The 22,213-nt window shown below is 38.4% G+C and overlaps 1 protein-coding gene across 2 annotated transcripts in view; it reads right to left on the reverse strand.

The window, feature by feature from the left end:
* Positions 1 to 22,213, reverse strand: part of RELN (reelin) — a 516,315-nt gene that overhangs the window by 106,880 nt on the left and 387,222 nt on the right. For both annotated transcript variants that reach the window (XM_060157241.1, XM_060157242.1), the window contains exons 21-27: positions 20,563 to 20,755; positions 19,663 to 19,775; positions 13,519 to 13,656; positions 12,467 to 12,653; positions 5,255 to 5,460; positions 2,438 to 2,609; positions 1,760 to 1,960 (exon numbers count right to left, since the gene is read on the reverse strand). In XM_060157241.1, coding sequence (XP_060013224.1) covers positions 1,760 to 1,960; positions 2,438 to 2,609; positions 5,255 to 5,460; positions 12,467 to 12,653; positions 13,519 to 13,656; positions 19,663 to 19,775; positions 20,563 to 20,755 — 1,210 coding nt within the window. The remainder of the gene's footprint in view (positions 1 to 1,759; positions 1,961 to 2,437; positions 2,610 to 5,254; positions 5,461 to 12,466; positions 12,654 to 13,518; positions 13,657 to 19,662; positions 19,776 to 20,562; positions 20,756 to 22,213) is intronic.

A 22,213-nucleotide genomic window follows, 5' to 3' on the forward strand; every position in this document is an offset into this window, starting at 1 on the left:
TCATCGCTCTTGGGTTAATATCCAAGTGACTTAGAGTATCATATAAAGCCCTTTAGGACAAACCTTATCTCTTATTTCTGTGGCAAATACTCCAAACTCCTTAAATTTCTGACATTTCCATTCTCACTTGCACTTTCATGTATTTTCACATATTTGCACATTCTGTTCCCTCTAACTAGAATCCCCCCACCCCCTCCACTTTTCAGCTGGCTTAGTCTCTGTATTTCCAGAAACTTACAATTTCAACTCATCCATCCATCCATCCATTTATTCAACCAGCAGATAATTTTGGAGCACCTGCCATATGCCAGGAACTATGTCAGGTACTCCTACAGTATCAGAGGCTCTCTCTACCACAGCACTCCAGCGACTGTAATGCAACTGTTCACTTTTCTGGCTCACTTGCTAGTTTCTGAGCTCCTTAAGGGCTTGGGCTATATTTCTCATCTCTCTATTCCTAGAGCTTAGTGTTGACACATGGCAGGCAGTCACAAAAATTTTACCAGCACCGTGCCTTTTGTAAAAATAACACCAAGTTCTTATTACAGATCCCAAATACACATTAATTATCAATCCCCAAATCACTCATATTACATATCTATTATCAACTGATAGCCACAAATCAACAGTTTTCTGCTGGTGTGATTCGAGAATTGAGACTTTTCTTAGGCATTATGCATTGTTGCTGGTTGTTTAAGTACTTGAAACATTTAGTAATGTTTTCTCTATTTAGATTTCTAAACTTCAGAATACCACCTTGCAGAGTTCAACACCTACACACTATCATGATTTTGTGACTAATTAATTAGAAAACGTGCAAGATGAGAAAGAGCATATTATTCTGGCAATGTATTTGCTACTGGTGTTATTTTGTTCCCATTTTAGGCAATACCAACAAATTAATATAGAGTCATACACTGTTATGAGTGTTCTTTCCATGGCAATTTAGCATCAAAATCTAAACAGAGAAGGACAACATTTCACTAATCATCTTATTTATGACTGACTTGTTTACAGACCTCTGGAAATTATATTTGAAGAGCTTCCTGTAAACATCTGATCTCTTTAATAATTCCATTTGTAACTTATTTAGCATCTGCATCCTGCCATTATGCAAGGACCATGTAGTTGTGCTGGCTCATTGAAACTGCATTACTTTCAACCCCAGAATTCACCAATGGGATTTTATTATAAACACAATGAAATTTTGATTAGGGTTCTGAAAAAAGAGCTTGTCAAAGTAAATACTTGTTATACATATTGACATGTTATCACAGCACAGAAAACAAGCAGCTTTTAAGAGAACAATGAAAATTAAAGTAAAAATTTACTCAATCAAAGGAAGAGAAATTGTTTGAAAACCCCATAGTAAAAACATAAAATTACTCATGAGTCCAAAAAGCACTAGTAAGCTGAAAAGGAGAACTTTTCCATTACCATTCAGAAGCGTGGGATTTATTAAGTCACAATCAGATTGAAATCCTCAAAGTCATCTTTCTTTTTAATTCTGGTAGAGTTCCATGAGCCCTTAAAGAAATACAATGACATAGCCACAACTCCTGGGGCTCATTAAAAACTGACAAGCTGTTTCCCTTATGGGTAGAGCTAAAAAGCTTTGCCATTCTAAGATTGTTGGCAACTTTGTTCAGATGAGTCCCTACTTTACTAGAATATGAATATTTTGTGTTCTTTGTGAATTTCATTTATAAATCTGGAAGATGGCTGCTCCTTAACCTGCAAGAAGTTTGTGCATAAATACCTTAAACTGCAGCACATATCCAGGCTTCAGCGTCAAATCTCGAGTTACTGCAAATCGATCCCCATCTGATTTTCCAAACACCATGGCTGATGGCGTGGCAGAGCAGAAAGTTTCATTTTTAACCATTCCTTCGTTAGCCAACATCAACCACACACTCATTTGATTCATAGGGTAATCAAAAGCCGGCTTCTCATAAAAGTTCTAATAGGAACAACACAAACAACACAGAAAGGCAATTTGGTAGCTTTGAAAACAAGAAAGGAATTTTCAGTTGATGACATGCAGGGCCATGTACTATTTGTATTTCTAGGAAAATATAGCAGACTCTCTAAATTAACTTTTTTTTTGTTTTTTAAACTGCCATGAACTTTTTCTCCTGATTATTTAACAACTGAATATATTTTGCCACTGTGTATCTAATCATTTCATAAACACACTAATAATCATATTTAATGACGTGGCCAAACTTTCTAGTCTTGTTTTGTTTTGTTTTTTTAACATCAAAATAATCTATGAACTAGTAGCATAGAGAGGTAAAAAAGTTAAGTGCAAACACAGAAAACTAAACTACATGTTCAAGTGTCAAGCACTAAATCTTTGGGGGAGTGAGTAGTTATTTGATCCCATCTTCTTTTACCATTCTATGTCTTCTTGGAGTTCAGACATAATAAGAAGTACCTGGGGTAAAGTTGGGTTGACAACTGGGATGATTTGTTTTTGCTTCTCGGACAGAATGATGATGTCATCGACTGCCCACTGGTCATAGCCCTCCCCTGAGAACACAGGCTGCCACCAGCGGAAACTGGTGCAAGGGGTCTTGGCAGCAGCTGGCAGCTCCAGATAGACAAATCTGCATAAAAGCAAATCATTTAGCGTTGGGAAAGGAAAAGCCGTGTTTTTCTTAGCAGCTGTTAAAATAACACGAGTAGCAACAAGAAAAAGTTATGTTTTGTTTGATCTCTTGGTATTTTTGTAAAGTTTCTAAGTTTAGACAGATAAGACAAGAGGTTTAAAGTTGTAAGCAAGCTTAGTCCTGATCCTGGTTTTTCCGTTTGGAATTGTATCTTTCGGAGGCAAATATTTCAACTGCGTTTGATCCGTTGAACAGTGTCTTTTGACTACTGTGACAATGGCCATAATATTTTAAAGAAACCCTTAAGAAAAAGCTGTTCCTCTGTATGTTATTGCATTAAAATAGCATTACAATTTTTTCAAGGCAGTTCTTACTTATTGGGGGAAAACATAAATAAGCATTAAAAATGAAACATATATCACCCATAAGCTACTGCATGGGGTTGGCCTCTGTTAACAATTTGATGTATATCATTAAAGCATGTAATCTTTTACATAGGTGAGATATATGTATGATTCGGTATCTTACAGTTTAAAACTTAACATTATATCATAAGCACATTCTCATGTCAATAAAGTAAGTTCTTAAGATCATTTTACCGTTTATATAATTTTTCATCACACAGATGTGCTAGTATTTATTTCACTTTTCCTTATTATAAATAATTCTGTGATGAAAAATCTTTATGTATAAAGCTTTATGTATACCTCAGTTTATTTATTTAGGGAAGATTCTTAGAAATGGAATTACCAGGTCAAATAAACTGGTCACGTTTAAGGCTCTGGATTTTTCCAAATTCCTTTCTGGGAGGGTCATGATGGTTTGCAGGATGACATGAGAGGACCTGTCTTGCTGCTCCATGTGGAGAGAGCACTTGGTGTTGTCATTAAAAAATGACCATTTGACTGTTGAAAAATGGTATCTTTTTTATTGCCACAGAGGTTGGATATTAATCATATTTTATTAAACATATGTCTTCCCTGTTGTGTAACATCTACTCATTCCTTTTACCCATTTTTCTATTGGGATCTTAGTGTTTTTCTTGATAATTTGTATAAGCTCTTTACAGGAACACTGATCCTCTATTTCTCGTATTTGTTGCATATATTTTCTCAGTTTGCTTTCCTTCTTTTCATTTTTTTTCTGTTTTCTTTGAAATATATGTGTTACATGTGTACTTAGTTTTACATCTGTATGTAGTATATTTCTGTGTAAGCAGTCCTTTTCTTTGTTAATTCTTGCATTGAACTTACGTTTAGAAAGTTCAGGTCTTTTTCCAAGATCAGATAGCAACCTAAGTGTTTAAATCTTTAACCAGTCTTTAACAGTTTTTGCTGATGTAAGGTGATAATCTAAATAGGTACTTTCCCCCAAGAGCCTACCCATTTTTTTCTAACACCATTTGATTGAATAACCATTTCTTTATCATTGATAGCTGATGTGTCTTTTTTTCATATATGTTTGTACAGATATCTGAGTTAATTTCTGGGTCATCTATTTGGCTTGATTGTTCTATCCATGCACTGGTATCATTCCACTTTAATACTGTAGCTTATACAATATGTTTTAATATTGTGCAGGGCATCCCTCTATATTTTGTCAAAAGTTTAAACTATTTTTGCCAGTTTATATTTCCAGATATAAAGCTCCCCCCCAAAAAATGCCACTAAGATTTTGATTGGAATAGCATTAAATGTAAATTAAGAGATTTCTTCATATCACAATGTTCAGTTTTCCTATCCAGGGATGCTGTATTATTTTCCATTTATTTGTTTTCTTTTATATCTTTGAAGGAAGTTTTGAAGTTTTATCATTTCCTTTACAGAGATTCTCAGTATTGTTTCTTAAACTTATATTTATTTATGTATTTGCCATCATGGGGTCTTCTTCTGATATCTTCCAATTCAGAATTTCTTAACCAGTTTAGTGTCATAGAACTCTTTGAGAACGTGATGAAATAGCCCCTAAAGAAAAACTCCTTTAAATAAAAATGGAATATCTCTGGAATTTGAAAAAGCTAGTGAATTTTTGTTTGTCTATATAGTACTCTAGTTGCTTTACTGAATTCTCAGTAATTTCCAGATGGACAATGCTATTACTTGGAAAAAATAATTTGAATAGTTTCAAACTGTTGTTTAAATCAGTTTGGCCCTATTATCAATTCCCGTTTGGCCCCATTATCAATTCCCCTTTTACTGTATGGGGGGAATCTCACCAGGCTCCATCTCCCACCCACCATCCCTGACTCTCTCCTTGGATGTTATGACTCTTGTTAGATCCAGTTGCCTCTTCTCTGGTTTCCACCTCTCCCCCGTGTGCCTTAGAAGAAATGCTTTGGGTTGGTCTGTCTGCATATCTAATTGTGTTATATTATGGAGAGTTATGTCACCTTGAAATAACTCAATGTTTTAAAACAATGAACTTATGAACCTTCAATCTACAAAATAGCTCTATTGTAAGTATTATATCTAAAATATATTTAATTTGTAAGAATTGGATCTACATATTTTTCAATAATTTTTTTCCAATAAAATAAGGTTCAGTTGTAAAATGCAAAACAGGGATATTAGTATGGTAAGGCCTAATAATAATCAAGGAGATAATAATTATTATTGCACTGGAAGGAGATTGGAGCTGGTTACCTGGGTTTGCTGAAGTCTGAGAAGTACATCTCTGCCAGCAGGTGCCACTGGATGCCCCCATTGTTGCTGTACTGGAGAAGGATGCCCTCCTCTCTGCTGTCGGGCTTGTTGCACGCAGCACTCTCTCCACCGATCTGTATGTAGAACTGGACAAAGTCCACCCAGGAAGTATCCAGATCCCAGCTCACCAACCGTCTTTTTCCAGCCTTTCGGAAGAACAGAAAAATCACAGATTCAATTATCTGGGAGCAATTAGTTGTTTCCGTTTCAAATTCATATGAGCATCCTAGCACTATGTGGAGATGATCTTATTCTCATTTATTGTTGAGAGGAGCAGGTTATGCCATTTAACTGCTCCTGGATCCATTCTATTAGTCTCTACATCACTGACTCCCAGATTCGGTTATGAGATCCTTGAGAACTGCTAATTCCACCAAAGGGTACTGAAAAGTCTTTAATAATAAAGCAAAATTCATTTTAATGAAAACACTCCCAGCATTCGCTTTGGAAATCTCCTCCAGGCAGAGTCATGGAGAAGAAAGACCACATACATACTTTGAAATCAGCTGGAGCTGGGTTTGAATCTCAGCCCATGATTCATGCTGTTCACTAGCTGTGTGACCTTTCTGAGCTTTTATTTTCCTCAAAGTTATAACATGGGTAATAATACCTTCCTTACAGGGTGTTGTGACAATTAGATGAAATAATATGTTACATAACTTGCCTAGCACACGGCATCTCTTCCTGAGGGGACAATCTCTTAATAGATATGCCCCAGCTCTCCTCCTCCCTGGGAATTGAGGTAAAACAGGCAAGACACAAACTTCTTGACAAAAAGAGAGTACTGAAGTCTCTCGGGCTCCCAGTCAGTCTATCTCTTGGAAATAGAGAGGGTGGGAGGGATCATTAAATAAGTTTTTGCAACCATTAAATGGTCTCTTTGTGTCTTAAAAATGTTAAAAACTTCCTCAAATCCAGCAACTTGCTTCTTTTGCTTAGTGCATCCCCTGCCTGTCACAGTTCTGTTGTGAGGTATGAGATACAAATTGACAAGGTTTGTCATCATTTCTGTTGTCTCTAAACGGTTTCATGCTAACAGGATTGAAAAAAAGTTTGCTGCTAAGATTCTTTCACTCAAACTGATTCTGCCAAAGCTAATCCATGGACTGCACTAAGTGGTCTTAGAGAGTTTCCGAGGAGTTCAATTAATATTTGGGAAGAAAACCTGAGACAGAATACACAGTATAGAGAAAAGCACCCCTCACACTTATAATTTAAACCCTACTCTAATCCACTAAGTTAATTAAGAAAGGGTTTCAGTTATTAGAAGTCACAGGGGAAATACTTGGGGATAATTACAGGAGTACACTGTTACTGATAAATCTAAAGCCAATTAAGAGATTCCAAAATAGACAAGGGTGCCAGCAAAAAGAGAACTGAGGTCAATCCTGAGACAGAAACTCATTTTTTGGAACTCTCAATTTTATGTATGTATTAGAAGAAATCTTAAAATATGCATTTTCAATGTGTTAGATGTGCTTTTCATTTTTCTTGCTGTTGATTTGAAATAGTGTTAAGTGGAAACAACTCAGAGATTATTATAATCTGACCTAGAATTTTCATGCCTCAGGATCAGTACAGGAAGAATGAATTTGAGAAGAACCTAGCTGGTTAATTCCCACCCAGCAAACTTCTATGAAAACCCTGGCATGTGGAAAAGAGCCAGAACGATAAAGATCTAAGGTGAGGAGAATGATAAAAATCCAACTATCACAATTAAATGGTTGGAATGATTGGTCAATTGTGAAATTCACAGAACAGTGTTGTTCTTCCAGAAGACTATGGTGTTGCTCTATAGAGATTTTGAGAGTGTTTTGTGGGATTTTTTTTTTTTTTTTTTTGCGATACGCCGGCCTCTCACTGTTGTGGTCTCTCCCGTTGCGGAGCACAGGCTCAGCGGCCATGGCTCACGGGCCTAGCCGCTCCGCGGCATGTGGGATCTTCCCGGACCGGGGCACGAACCCGCGTGCCCTGCATCGGCAGGTGGACTCTCAACCACTGCGCCACCAGGGAAGCCCTGTGGGATTTTTTAAAAATGAAAAATATCATACAAATGCTTGGTTTGGCACTGAAGATGTTTTTTCCTAGAGAGTAGTACAAGTCATTTTCTTTTGTTTGGTGACCTGAAATGCTGAACATTGTTTTAAAGGGGGACAAGAGAGAAAAAGGAAATGGCTCAGGGCAAACTATTTTGTCAGAATTTAGAATCAGATGTTAACACACGGTTTGCAGTTTTTCTACTATACTATGATCAATGTATTTATGTATAGATATATATAAACATGTAATATGCGTATACATGTGTTGGAGTAATAGATTAAGGACCTCCTCATTCCTACAGTGTGGAAAATACCCTCCAATTTCCCCCAGCATTCTAGGTTAAAATGTCTTCAGTGTTTAGATAAAATAATACAGAATTTAAAGGTAACGCCTACAGAATCTAGAGCCTTTATAACAAAACCTCTAAAATGCTTTATAAAAACTTTACCTTTTGACTTCCATTAAAATCTTCTTTAATCAAAATGCCAGTAGAATAAAAGTCTACTATATTTATTTGAAAATAACCATTTCTTTATAACTTTCTGTTGTTTTCCAATTTTCTTTCATCCATTGATTGATTTCTTTCTTCAGCAAATAATTACCGGTTGCCAGTTATACCAAGCTCAATACCACGTGTTATAAAAACAAACTTGAAAGGAGAGTCCGCAGATACGTACGTGCAGGGAGAGTAATAACTTAGGGCTGCAGACGAAGTTCTATCCCTTGTTAAATCCCATTTGGTCATATGATTAATGATCAATGCTCCAATCTATTCAGTCTCAAGGGTATTTATTAATATGTAAATGCCTAACGCAAGGCATGCATTTTTGAGTTGAACATCTTATCTAAAAGTTTGGCTCAGTCAGTAAGACTGTGCATTTTGCTGGGTACTGTGAGAATAAAAATAAAAATATGATCTATACATGTAGGGAACACAATGAGAGGGGCAGTCAAAGAAAGGAAAGATCAGTGTACTCTGCCCTAGTCCCAGAAAGCCCCATGGAAGTGAAACTGAGCAGGACCCTGTGGGGCTTCTGGGCACAAAAGCCTTTCCTTGTGCCCCACTCCTTGTTTGTAGGGAATAGACTCCAGCCTCTATGACCTTCCCTGAGTCCCAAAGGACAGATTCAAACAGTTGTCAATCAGGGAAGGGAGGGTATGCAGGGACAAGGGAGGAACGGCCAAGAAACAATAATGCAGCCTTGGCGCAGGGTTGTGGTTCTGCCTCAAGGGATACACATTAACAATATCTTTTGAGCTCTTTATAGAACTAAAACCCAACAAGTGGCAGATGTCAGCATTCTTCATACCAGAGAAGACCACCTGAGGCCAGATTAAAGGAGCCAGAGAAGCCTATCAAGAGATCACCGGAAATGAGATTAAAAGAGTGCAAGGGGCTTCCCTGGTGGCGCAGTGGTTGAGAATCTGCCTGCTAATGCAGGGGACACGGGTTCGAGCCCTGGTCTGGGAGGATCCCACATGCCGTGGAGCAACTAGGCCCTTGAGGCACAACTACTGAGCCTGCGCGTCTGGAGCCTGTGCTCCGCAACAAGAGAGGCCGCGATAGTGAGAGGCGCACCGCGATGAAGAGTGGCCCCCGCTCGCCGCAACTAGAGAAAGCCCTTGCACAGAAACAAAGCCCCAACACAGCAAAAATTAATTAATTAATTAATAAACTCCTACCACCAACATCTTCTAAAAAAAAACAACAACAAAGAGTGCAGGCCCTGCACACACGCTAATCTTACCAGCAACCCCACCCTTGAACTATTGCTATAAAACTCCTACCAAATCCTCCTGGGGTGGGAAACAGTTTTTCAGGGCAGGAGCCCACTGTGTCCCCCTTTGCCTGGCAAAGCAATAAAGCTATTCTTTTCTACTTCACCCAAAATTCTGTCTCTGAGATTCGATTTGGCACCAGTATACAGAGGCCAAGCTTTCGATGTCAGAAGCAGCAGGATTTGGGCAAAACACTGCAAGGTTTATATGGATGTGAGAGGCCGTGGAAGGCATAACGGAAAGCAGTGGAGGCTAAGCAAAGAGGGAAATTGGCAAAATCTGGGATGATGAGGAGAGCTTCCTGTTTGGAGCAGAGGACTCATGTTTGGAAAAAGAAAATAAGTTCTGTAGTTAGGGCAGCAGTATTGGAGACTATCCTGAACGCTGGTGAGGGAAGAGTGACAGGACAGAAGCATGTTTTTAGAGAAATTAATCTAGGGTGGTTTGCAAAGGTCTAAGGAACACTTCCTTTGGGTTATTACCCCTTCTTTACTTCAATTATGCTGGCTGGTGGTAGGTGCCAAATTGTGTATCCCACCTCTCTGCCAAAGGAGCGAGTACATAACTCTGGCCATGCCAATCATATTACGCCATTCCCCGGACCCGTGACTGGCCAATCAGAAACCTTTCCCACATTTTCCTATGGAGTTGCTTATAGAGCTCTGTGGCCATGGTTTCACTCTCACGATGACAGTTGACCTGAAGATAGAGTCTCCTCTTAAGGAGAGAGTTCTGTGGGCATTTGAGTTTCCAGCTCCATGTATCTCTGAGTCAAGTTTCATCTAAGCCCTCCCTGTTTTGATTAGAAGAACCAATTTTCCTTCTTTTTTGCTTAAGCTAGTTTCTCTCACTTAGAATTCAAAACAGATCTGACTGATATAAGAGAAAAAAGTAAAAATATGATCCTTAGATATTTTGACAAAAATTTAGGGAGAAAGCTGGTTTCGGAGGGGAAGAGAATGATTTTACTTTTGAAATGCTGATTTTGTTAGTGGCAGGGCGTACATATGGAAATATTCAATGATACCAATTTGAAATTTATTTTCATAAAATGTAATTATGATAGCTAACACTTATAGGCTATTTCTATATGCCCAACACTATCCTTTATTCTTTACCTGCATTAACTCACTCTCAACATCCTACTTTACAGTTGAAAAAACTGTGACACAGAAAGATGTTATAACTCTGCAAGGTGAACCAATTAATTAGTTTTGGAGCCCAGGTATAAAGCCAGGTAGCTTGACTCCAGACATAATCTTGAATTAAGTGTTAGAAATATTGATATGTAACCTTTATATGTTTAAAATATCTGTGTGTATGCACACATGTTTACTGGGGTGTTTGGGTAAATATTGGTTAAGGATTCATAATCTTGTTTTAAAATTGATGGTTATGGGAGACACAATCTTTTCATTTCTGCATGATTATACAGTGTACCCAGATCTATGCAATGAATATTGGTCACTTATTGACTATTATCTCTAAGAATAATGACATGGGGATCTTAGATGTCAATGGATAAGAAATATCATTAAATGGAATCCGTCCCTGATTTTCTGTCATTTTCCAGCTTGTTCACTTTGTTATTTACATTTTCTTGTTTACATTTTCTATCTGATTCTTTGTTGTGCACCTGCCTCAAAACGAAAGCTGTACCTATTTTTGCATTTGCATACATTAACTTGTTTTGGATTTCTGCCCAAACAGGTTCTGCAACACATCAGCCCTATGGTATACCACCCACCTTTGTGTACTTGCTATGTGACGTGGAATGGGACATTTTCAGTTGTCCTAGAATTGGTGGCTATAGTCCCTGCTGGAAAGAAGTGGTGCTGGTCAACCCACATGCTAAAGAGAGCTGCCAATAATTAGGGTTGAACACATTGCTCAGGTTGGAGAGCTGGTCCTGCTCCCCTCTGCAGTCCTTTCGAAAACTATATGAAGAGATGAACTGGAGGAGGCAGGAAGAAAAGAATGTCCTGTCTGGACTGTAGCAAGGGAGGAGAGGAAGGTGGTTCTCTCAGCCACATCCCTCACCAAGCAACACGGGTTATGAGTGTTCCAAGAGCAGACTGATCTGTCTGCTTCCACTGGGAAAGCTGAACCCTGCAAGAAAATCTTCTACTCAGAGTCCCTGTTATGGGGTGCCCCCAAATTCATATATTGAAAGGTTAACCCTTATAGGGATCCTATTAGGAGGTGAGGCCTTTGGCAGGTAGTTAAATGATGAAGGTGGAGTCCTCATGATGGGATTAGTGCCCTTATAAGAAGAGACAGGAGAAGGCCTGCTTTCCCCCTCTCTGCTCTCTCTCTCCACCATGTGAGGATACAATGCAAAGATGGCCGTCCTGCAAATGTGGAAGCAGGCCCTCACTAGACATTGGATCTGCTAGTGCCTTGATCTTGGACTTTCCAGCTTGCAGAACTGTGAGAGAAAAACGTTTGCTGTTGAAGCCACCCACTCTATGGTATTTTGTTACAGTAGCCCAAGTTGACTAGGACAGTCCCACATGAGTCGATGCCACCAGCAGCCACCAAACTGAGCTGAAATAGGACCTGAGATGTCTGCTCTTGATGTAGAGCTGGTCAGTACCCTAGGAATGGCTTTGCACACCCCTACCTTCACCTTTATTCCTCCTTCCTCCAATCATATTCTTGGGATTAATGGATTGACAGATTGAATAAACATTTCTAGAAATGTTTTCTACATGTTAGGTACCGTTCTACATGATTTACAAGTACTAATTCATTTAACCTGCATAATAACCCTAATGAGGTAGATACTCTTTTACAAACGAGGAAGCCAAGTCACAGAGAGGTTAAGGTATTTGTTCCAAGTCACACAGCTAGGAAGTGGCAGAATCAGACTGAAACAGGCAGTCTGGCTCCAGAGTTGCTGTTGTTAACTTCTAAGCTCCACTACCTCCACCACCACTCACGTCCTCACCCCCAGGCCCGCGTGCTCACACACCCTCCAAAGCCTGGTATGAGAAGGGGCCAAGACCCTGCCCCACTCAAAGCCCCCCAAGACACAAGCCTGGCTGGCACTGGAGGAAAGGAAAGCAATGAGCTTTAAATCAGGTCCAAGAAAGGCAGGAATTTTAAACCGGCCTATCTGGATTTGTAGTAAGCAAAGACAAGCATAAAACTATGAATTTCCCAAATGGAGCTAAGGCATAGAAATTTGACAAAGTCCAGTCAAAAGCAGGGAATGTAGGGAAAAATAAAACTGCGTCATATTTGTACCTTCTGAGTTCAGACGGCTACAACATCAGTCACATATTGAAACAGCCACTGTCCTGATCACTTACTCCTGGCTCTTAGTCCTACCTTGCTGAAATACAGAGATGATCCAGAAGAGATGACTCCACACCCTTCTTCTGGTTTTACAATTTCTCCCCCAATAACTTCTTGCCAGTCAGACTCCCAAGCATTTGGGTTCTCAAAGTCCGACATGATCGTGGAAGGAAGGGAAGCTTCTGGGTGGCACTCAGTGCCTTGGTATCCCTGGTCACACCTACAAGAGAGGAGGGCCGAGTGAACAAGTGATGGACTCCTGTGTGAATGCCACAGCCATCTGACCTGCAACACTTCCTATATCTCACTTTTGTTCGGGTATGGGCATCTGTACTAGACTTTTCTCTACAGTGTAATCTTTGAAGATGGTGGTAGCAACCTTCAGTTTTGCACAAGGGGGAAAAAAGGGATAGAATCCATTCTTAAAACAAATAGTGCTGTAACAGTAGAGATGAGGCATCAAGTAGTAATGAAGGATACAGGCGTGTGTGCACATGCGTGATGGGGGGAGGGGAAGGATCGTGAGATCTTCCCGTAGGCTTAAAAGGTCACATATAAATGTTTGTCTGCTCACCCAACATTTAATTGTGGCCGCGTTTTATAGTTCCTCTTTCTGATTAGATTATGTCTCTTTTAGAGTCTTTAAGTATTCAAGTGTGTTCCTATCTCATCCTCATTAGCAATAATCACCATCTCCCACCGTACACAACCTTGAGCTTCTGGTGAAGTGCTGTAGGAAAGCGTGTAGCAGCTGTTTGACTAGAGCTTTAAGACTATCAAGGGAAGGAAGGGGGAAGCAATAGCAAGGCTCTGTTAACTAACAAAGAGGACTTTGGGGCTAATTGATAAACTCTGAAATTTAAACCCAGGAGGTTACATTTTAAGGTTTACAATCTATGGCTTTATACTTACTGAAATACAACAATATCTTTTACATCTAGAATAAAGACAGAAAGGAGGATCGTTTTCCTTTGGCGATCTCATTATTTATCAGGTGATTCCTATAACTGATGACAGCTGCTGTGGTATGGCTATAAACACACATCCAGAAAAGCAGAGTCAACCAGGCCTCCTGACGCACGTACCTGCACACGCCGTGGTCGCAGGAGCCGTGCCCACTGCACATGTTTGGGCACTGCTGCCCAATGTAAATGCTGTCTAACGCCCACTCGTCTTGGGCAGTGTAATAGCTCTGACTCCAGCGGAAGCGGGTGGCGCTGGACCTAGAAACAAGGCACAGTAACAAAAACAGTATTTTAACTGACATGGGACCGTATAGACAAGGAACGGTGGAGCTCAAAATCCTTCAGAGAACGAACTCTCTGGAACTTGAATTTAGCTGCTAATCATCCACCGTGAAGGAAAGCCTATTTTGTATATACCTCGATCTTAATTTATTTGAGACTACATTTAATTAATAAATTTGTATTGTAAAGAAAAACACAATATCAGATTTATGTTGTTGTTGCACAGGGATTTGACGCACGGAAAAGAAAGGAAGTAAAACGATATCTTTTAAAAATAAAAATTTGTAAGAAACTGTCTCTTTCACAGATGAAAATGCACAGTGTTTAACTTAGAGTAAGGCAGTTTCTTAAAATAAACGTATCAGTAGTTATTGGAAGACTTCCAGTTAGCTCTCAATGTAAAACAAAAGTTTTGTTTGGAGGTATGGTTTTGGGGTTGAGGGGATGGGCTACAATGTACTATTTTACAAGTAAGAACATCTGGGTGCTAAATCCTGCTTCTTATTTCTGAAACATTAACTTGCTTAGGTTTCACGGACAAGCTGATGTTAAGTGGAGATAAAAACTTTAAAACAGTCCATCACACATAGAGAAACACTTGGGACCCTGATTCATCTAAACTAAATATAAAGTCTAAAGAAGAGGATGTTTTGAGAGCAATGCCAGGAAGGTTTTCATTCACTGACTACCATAAAAAAATTCTTTTAAAATCACATCATACTTTTCACCTCTAGGAACTTTCAGGGATCCATGATTAGTTCTTTCTGGTCAAAGCGCAAAAAAAAAAAAAAAGAAAACAAAAAGAATTTGCAGAATTAACGTGCATGCTCAGTTCCATTAATTAAACCCTCCCCAAGTACACTACCTACAGATATGCTTGATCTTAATGGCTCTGAATGATCCATTAAAGTCTACTGCATCTATTACCCACATATTGAATACTCCCTAAGTACATAACAGGCTGTTAAAATCCAGACTAAGCCTTTACTGTTTATTTTACTAACGATCTGTGGCTAATAGGTTGCATTTTTAGTCCTAGTAGGATGATTCCAGGATTCACTGAGGTGCATCCACTAGACACAGGTTAGCGGGATATCAGTGTTCTTCATGGTACATACAATGAGACAGATGCACCTCTTCTATGGTAATAGTTTATATTTGTAATCTAACAGCCATCACAATTTTCACAGTCCCATTAAGAAATGTTTTTTAGAAAAGCCTACTATAAAAGTAAGTACATTATCTTAGAGCCCCACAGAAAACAAATAAATTAAGACGCATGCACCATTGTCATTTAAAGGAGAGATGACTATATTTCTTGTAAGATTGATTACAATCTGAGTCAAGTCTAGGGTCACACATATCTAGACGGTGAACTCCTTTGGGGACAGGGATATGTTTTTGTCTCAGTAGTCTACACAGGAACAGAATAAAGTAAGTGTACAAAAACAGTCTGCTAAAAAACGAGCCGATGAGTGGAGGGACAAGGCCAGGAAAGGGCAGCCTGTTTCTGACTTCTGCAGGTAACAGTGTGAAGAAAGTGCTAGGAGTCAGGCGACCGGTCCCCCAGGACCCTGGCTCTGTAATTTATCAGCTGTGTGATCTTTACTGGAAAATTTAAGACTTCAGGGGCTTCTAGTTCCTCACCTCTCCAATAAATAGATTGGGCAATCTGATTTCTAAGATCCTTTCCAGCTCAAAAATTTAATGATTGCTCTGGTGGTTTGTTGACCGAGGTGATAGTTTATTTTCTTTAGAGTCACATGCTTACATGAAACCCATGGCATACATTATTTTGAAGTTTCAAACATTAAAATGGGGTTGGAGGGTTTCAGAACCTGACCTAGATTTCTCAATTTATGCTTCTAAACAGTCACATGTAAACACTCTCCAAATTCTTTTTATAAGTAAATTAATCCTTACATGTACCTATGAACTCTTGAAAAGATATTTCCTTAAGATAAAAAGCTTAAAAAGTGAATTATTCCATTTAAAGTGACAATCCACAGTTTCATGTACTGATGTTAATTAACAGAAAAGAAAGCAAAAGAGGTTGAATATTGGCTTCGTTTTTAGTGAGAAAAAAAAATTAGTTGTGTGAGCAATCTCCAGCTGGTCACACAAGGTGTGATCTCACTGATTTGCAGCTGCATCACTGCTAAATATCGCCCTCAATACAAATATTTAATTTGCCAATTTTCTCTTTCTCTCTCTCCCTTCCTCTTTCTCCCTGCCTCTGCCTCTCTCTCAAAACTAAGTATTCTTAGGAGGAAAATCTTGTGTACTTTGGATTGAGTCTGGAAATAGCACTACTGCTGTGTGGATCATGAAATGAAGTTGACCTACATTTAAAATTCAAACTATGGATTCTCAAAGACAACAAAACTTGACAGTCTTTTCTTTATTTGATTTTTTTCGTCTTATAAACTTCTAGACTGAAATAAAATACCATTGAGTTATCTCTCGATAGTTAGGTAACTGAGGAATCAAGGTAAATGAAGTCCGGCTAAATTGTATTTTCTACCTTCAGAGTGACTATAATTACATTTACCCAAATATCCTGAAACTCATTCAGTCATTAGGTGTTGATTTGTTCATGAAGTCAGCAACTGACAGCTGTTTGGGTCTCATTAGGCCCTGTTCTTATGTAAATGTCTCTCACAAAAACAAAATTAATTTTCATTGGGTAACAAATGTTCAGTTCATATACAAAATAATTTCTTTGAGCAGGTGTATACATGTTCAGTATTCCACTCTAAGTTGTCCTATCTAGCATTATCTTCTAAAGTTAACAGATCTTTGACAGTGCAGACCAAATTTGCTCGTCTACGTTCAATTTATAGTTGCATACGCTGGACAATCAAAACAGCAGAAGAAAGATTCACCAAAAGGAATATTGCTTCACACTAAACTGTACTTCCTTGCCCCAATGCTTGGGAAAAACATGCAATCTGCAAAAGTTTGAAATGCATATAATAAAGTTATCATGAATGCCAAAGAGAATAAATGTACTTTATCTTTATAGCAGAGCTTTAAAGCATTACAGATCCGAAAACAATGATAATAACCAGTTGAACACTATTTTTTTGAAATACTATAGCAATAATGTTTAGTTTACGTATTAGTCAGTAGAAATGTTAAAAAAAATATCCTATTGGGTGGTTTGTTTTTAAGAAATATTTTTACTTTCTTTACCCAGGGCTCTGAGGGAAATCTGGAAAAGCAGAATTCAATTATTTACCTACATGTACTTAAAGGCAAATTGTCAGAGGAATGATCTAGTAGATTTTTTTTTCAGTTTTTTAAAAAGAGATGGTTTGTAATAAAACATCTCTTTAGTTCATCAAGTCACATTGAATTGAAATTTATTTAATTTCCCAACATTTAATGAGCACCTCTACAACATGACAGGCTCTGTGTTAAAACTAAAGAGTTTAAGGATCAGTATATTTCCTCTCAAGTGCTGAATAAACATTGACAAGAACGAGACCTTTTCTTACTATACTAAAACTTTCAACCTAGTGGTAGTATCTTTTTTTTTTCTTTTTCTTTTTTTGCGGTACGCGGGCCTCTCACCGCTGTGGCTTCTACTGTTGAGGAGCACAGGCTCCGGATGCGCAGGCCCAGCGGCCATGGCTCATGGGCCCAGCCGCTCTGCGGCATGTGGGATCCTCCAGGACCAGGGCACGAACCGTGTCCCCGCATAGGCAGGCAGACTCTCAACCACTGTGCTACTAGGGAAGCCCTATCTTTTAAGCTAAGAAAATAATAATGCTACATACAATCTCAGTGTAAAATAACCTGCAAAGGCTTTTTCGATAAAGGATGATACTTTCTGGATATTGCCTAAACTATATTAATTAAGAATTATAATTTAAAACTTTTCTGGGAACAAAAGGACATCTCTAAAATACACTATCAGTATTATCTTGTCATCATAATTTTGAAATTGTACCCCACATGTCAATGAATAAAAATCAGTGTTTTTTAAATAATGAGGGTAATATACTTAATGGCAAAATAATGGGGGCAAATTAAGTAAAAGAAGCTCAGTAGCTTTGCACCAAGTATGACCAGTATTTCAATTGTTTGATGTGTCGCTTTTTATAATCTTGATAGATATGCTTGGAATATCATTGAAATTAAATAAAAATCTTGATTATATTCCCAGCAGTAGATATAAAAAAGTAGGATGTTAGAAAAAGTAGCAACTTGTTATACAAAGCATTAATAGAGTATCCAGGAAATGGCTCACAGTTGGATATAAAAAAATCTGTGGAAATCAAATTTCAAGCATTTTGTTCCAACCGACATAATGATGAATCCTTAAAAATAATCAAGGAGACATTCTTCTATAATGTAGTAATTCAATCTTCAACTAAAGGAGGTATAATAATAATTCTAGGTAGTTATCTAACCAATTGTTTTTTTGTACAGCCTAACTTACATAAAATAGTCTGAGAAGGGTTGATTTAGTAATTTTTTTACAAAAGGGGTCTTGGAAGGCAGATACCACAGAAAAATATAATTTTTGTCTCTTTTATGCTTTTTCTGCTACACAAATCACAGAATCTTAGAATTCGAGAACTGCCAGGGACCTTTTAAGATTGTCTAGTTCAACCTCTTCATCATACACATAAGGAGTCACGTTTGAAGAGGTTAAATGGCTAAAGCATGTAGTCAATCAGTAGAGATATACTGAGAACTCAGCCCTTCTAATTTCTAGTCAAAGGTTCTTTCCTGGGCAAGCTCGTCCTATCCCAGGGTTTAAACAGGACTCATACTATTTAACTTTTCAACCCAAACCTCTTTTCTGAGCTCCAGATTCATAAGTCCAATTGGCTTCTTGACATTTCTGCTTGAGTAGATAAGTATCTCAAACTTCACATTACAAAACCTAAGAAGCACTATGTCTCTTAATTCTCTGCCTAAATCCACTCCTCCAATCCCTCCCATCTCAGTCAGTGGTATTACCATCCAACAATGTTCCCAGGCCCAGACTTTAGAAACTGCTTTTGATTCTTCCATTTCTACCTCAGCTCCAATCTGGTCCATCAACAAGCCCTATTTGATTAAAATACATTTCATAAAAGATGTCTCTTTCCACGTTGTTACTATCATACTCCAAGCCACCTAAACATCTAATGCCTGGACCTCCCCCCTCCCCGCTGGAACTGGTCTCCCTGTCTTCACTCTTTATCCTACAATCTATTCCTCACACAGGCCTCAGTCTAACATGAAACAATGTAACATTTGGGGAAAATGTGCTTTTCTCTTTCATATTATCAAATGTTTAACTTTCTCCCTAGTTACTGAGGCTTCTGCTTCCTGGGGGATGATTTCCATTGTTACTGAAAGAATGTGAAAAGAGAAAAAGAGTGTATATTAAGTTTTTAAAAGAAAAAGAAGGGCTTTGAACCAAGAAAACAGCCTTGCAATCCAAACTGTCTTGACATAAGAGTTTTTAGATTCCTGTATCATTCTCTTTTTTTTTTTTTTTTGCGTTACGTGGGCCTCTCAACGGCTGTGGCCTCTCCCGTTCTGGAGCACAGGCTCCGGACGCGCAGGCTCAGCAGCTATGGCTCACGGGCCCAGCTGCTACGTGGCATGTGGGATCTTCCTGGACCGGGGCACGAACCCGTGTCCCCTGCACCGGCAGGCGGACTCTCAACCACTGCGCCACCAGGGAAGCCCTGTATCATTCTCTTTTATATGTCAAACCCAAAGGAACTGGATCATTGAATTTTCCCAAAAAAAGAAAAGTTGAGGCAAAAGGGAGATGAGAAAAAGCCAGGACAGTTTGGAAACCAAACTTTCATTGGCTCTATTTTTCAAATAGCCTAGGAATAAAAGAAAGATCTTTTGATGCTGAAAAAAAGAATGCGTCTTGCCACCTTGTGCTTAATTCTTCTTCATATTCATCATGCTAAAAGAGATAGAAAAGTTAAAGTGACAGCCATATCTGAAGATGTCATCTCTCACCAAGTTTTCTGGGGAAGAAGCACTATGACTCTTTTCCACTGTGTGAACTCACTGGCATGGTAAATACTTGCTGATGTAAATTCCTGACAACTCGGCATACTTGGAAGGCATTCCTAAAAGAGAATCATGCAAAAATTCAACTCAGCTTCTGTTTCCTCCAGGGCAATATGTTTACTCTCTCAACTCAAGTGAAAAAGACCTTGGAGAAATCTAATGTTACAATCTCAACCATTTGCAACATGAATGCAATCTATAAATTGTCCTTCTGTGAAGCTAAAATATTTGGGAAATAATTTAAATGAGATACCACAGTGGAATTAAATGTCTTCCAATTCTCACATGGAAAAACAGAAAATGGATTAGGATCCATTTTTTGGCCTGTTAGCATAACATTGGCATTTGGTAAAATTATCCTATTCACTATGTATTTATGCATTTATTGCAATATCAGACCACCAGTATGTATATATAAAGAAGTACATTTTATTCCAAGAAACTGGAATTATGTATTTCTTTTTTAAAACAAGAGATACCATATTCTTAATATGATCTACCTGCAGGTGAAGAGACTTAGAAAAGAACAAATGAAGACATGCTATGGAGAAAGAAGAAAGAGACATTTATAGAAAAAGAGAGCTAGAGAAAATAATGTTGAAAACACCATCCCAGTATATCTGGTCCTGAAGTTATTCCCATTTTTAAAAATTTTCAATTGCCCTTTAGTATCTGATAATGCAGAATGTGGCATCCTTGTAATCCACTGCTGACTTGATGTCAATTCTGTTACAAATAACGTTGTTCCTTTTCAACCAAAACTAAACTTTTAGAATTGCAATTCTTTGCTTCCTGTGTTAAAACATGAAGGCTACCTAACACAAACTTTAGAAAAAATAGACTTACCTCTTGTACGAGGTGCCAGGTGAGGCCATGGTTGGTTGAATACTCTAGTTTCACCTGGTTGTCCATGTGTGGAGTGTATTTCTGGCCACAGCCCATCACCAAGCTGAACTGAATCATGTAGGATGCTCCTATCTGCATTGATTGTGTTTCCACATAGCGCATACTTGAGGCAAGTTTAGAATCTCCTGTAAAACTGAAAGACAGAGGTGGAAATCAGAAAATTAAAAACAGCAATATATCAGGGAAAAATTAAGCTCTTCGTTTCATATCATACATCAAAATAGTTTCATTTTACTTATTTAAACCTTGCCAAGCTCTAGAATGGATTTTAGTTCATCTAAAAAAGGCAATTTGAAGGCTTCCCTGGTAGCACAGTGGTTAAGAATACGCCTGCCAATGTAGGAGACATGGTTCGAGCCCTGGTCGGGGAGGACCCCACATGCTGTGGAGCAACTAAGCCCGTGCGCCACAACTACTTAGCCTGCCCTCTAGAGCCCACGAGCCACAACTACTGAGCCCACGCACGCCTAAAGCCCGTGCTCCGCAACAAGAGAAGCCGCTGCAATGAGAAGCCCACGCACCACGACGAAGAGTAGCCCCGGCTCACCTCAACTAGAGGAAGCCTGCGTGCAGCAACGAAGACCCAATGCAGCCAAAAATAAATAAATAAATTTATTTAAAAACAAAATCTTAAAAAAGGCAATTTGAAACAATCTGCCTATCAAGGAAGCAATATTTTCTTTTAAGTTAATACCTACAGTTGTCAAATATATTTGAAAATGGGTACTCACTCATATACTGCTCATGAGTATAAACCCTTTGACTCATTTCTTGGAACCTATCCTAAGGAAATAGTCCTAAATTCAAAAATAATTTTATAAAATACGATGAATATTGCAGGTTTACTCAGTAGTAATTGGCAACAATTTAAATGTCAATCTATAGGGAAAATGGAATGCTTTAGTAAATTGGTATAGTCACGATAGATTGTCCATATTTCAAATATTAATGAAGGTTATATAATCAAATTAACGTGTATGTGAAAAAGTAAGTTTTAAAAAAATCCACAAAATGATGAATGAAGGAAATTCACCAGAATGTTTGCAGGGGCTGTGTTTGATGGTAGGAAATGGGACAATTTAAAACTTCCCATTTTTCTTATTTTCCAAAGTCTTTAATGCTCAGCCATTAAATACTGAAAACATGATAATGCAGTTCTAATGGTTGTACCTCAACTCAAAAATTCCCATGTCTTACTCGTCTCAATTGAGTACTACGGGATTATAAACTGCTTGAAGGCCCGCACAATTACTTTTTCAGAGAAAAGTGCTCAAGGAATTTATAACCTACCAGAGGAGATTAAAATATGGACATGTTTCACTGTAGTTAATATGGGTCAATGTAAATATTCCCAGAGCCAACCACACTGGGGTTTGTCTGCCACAGTACTTGGTACTGCCATTCTGAAGCAGGTCAAGTACCACTGTTCAATGGTAAGGGGGCTTAGCTGACAAAGGAGATAATGCAATACTCCATGAAATCTTTGAGGCACTTAATATTTTTTCTTAATTCCCCTTTGCTGAATCAGCAAAATAAGAAGCTACTACTCTGATTTGCTTCTTCCAGAGTTTAAGATGTTATTATTATTTTT

Source organism: Lagenorhynchus albirostris, chromosome 8, assembly GCF_949774975.1.
Source record: "Lagenorhynchus albirostris chromosome 8, mLagAlb1.1, whole genome shotgun sequence".
In the NCBI taxonomy this organism is placed as follows: Eukaryota; Metazoa; Chordata; class Mammalia; order Artiodactyla; family Delphinidae; genus Lagenorhynchus; species Lagenorhynchus albirostris.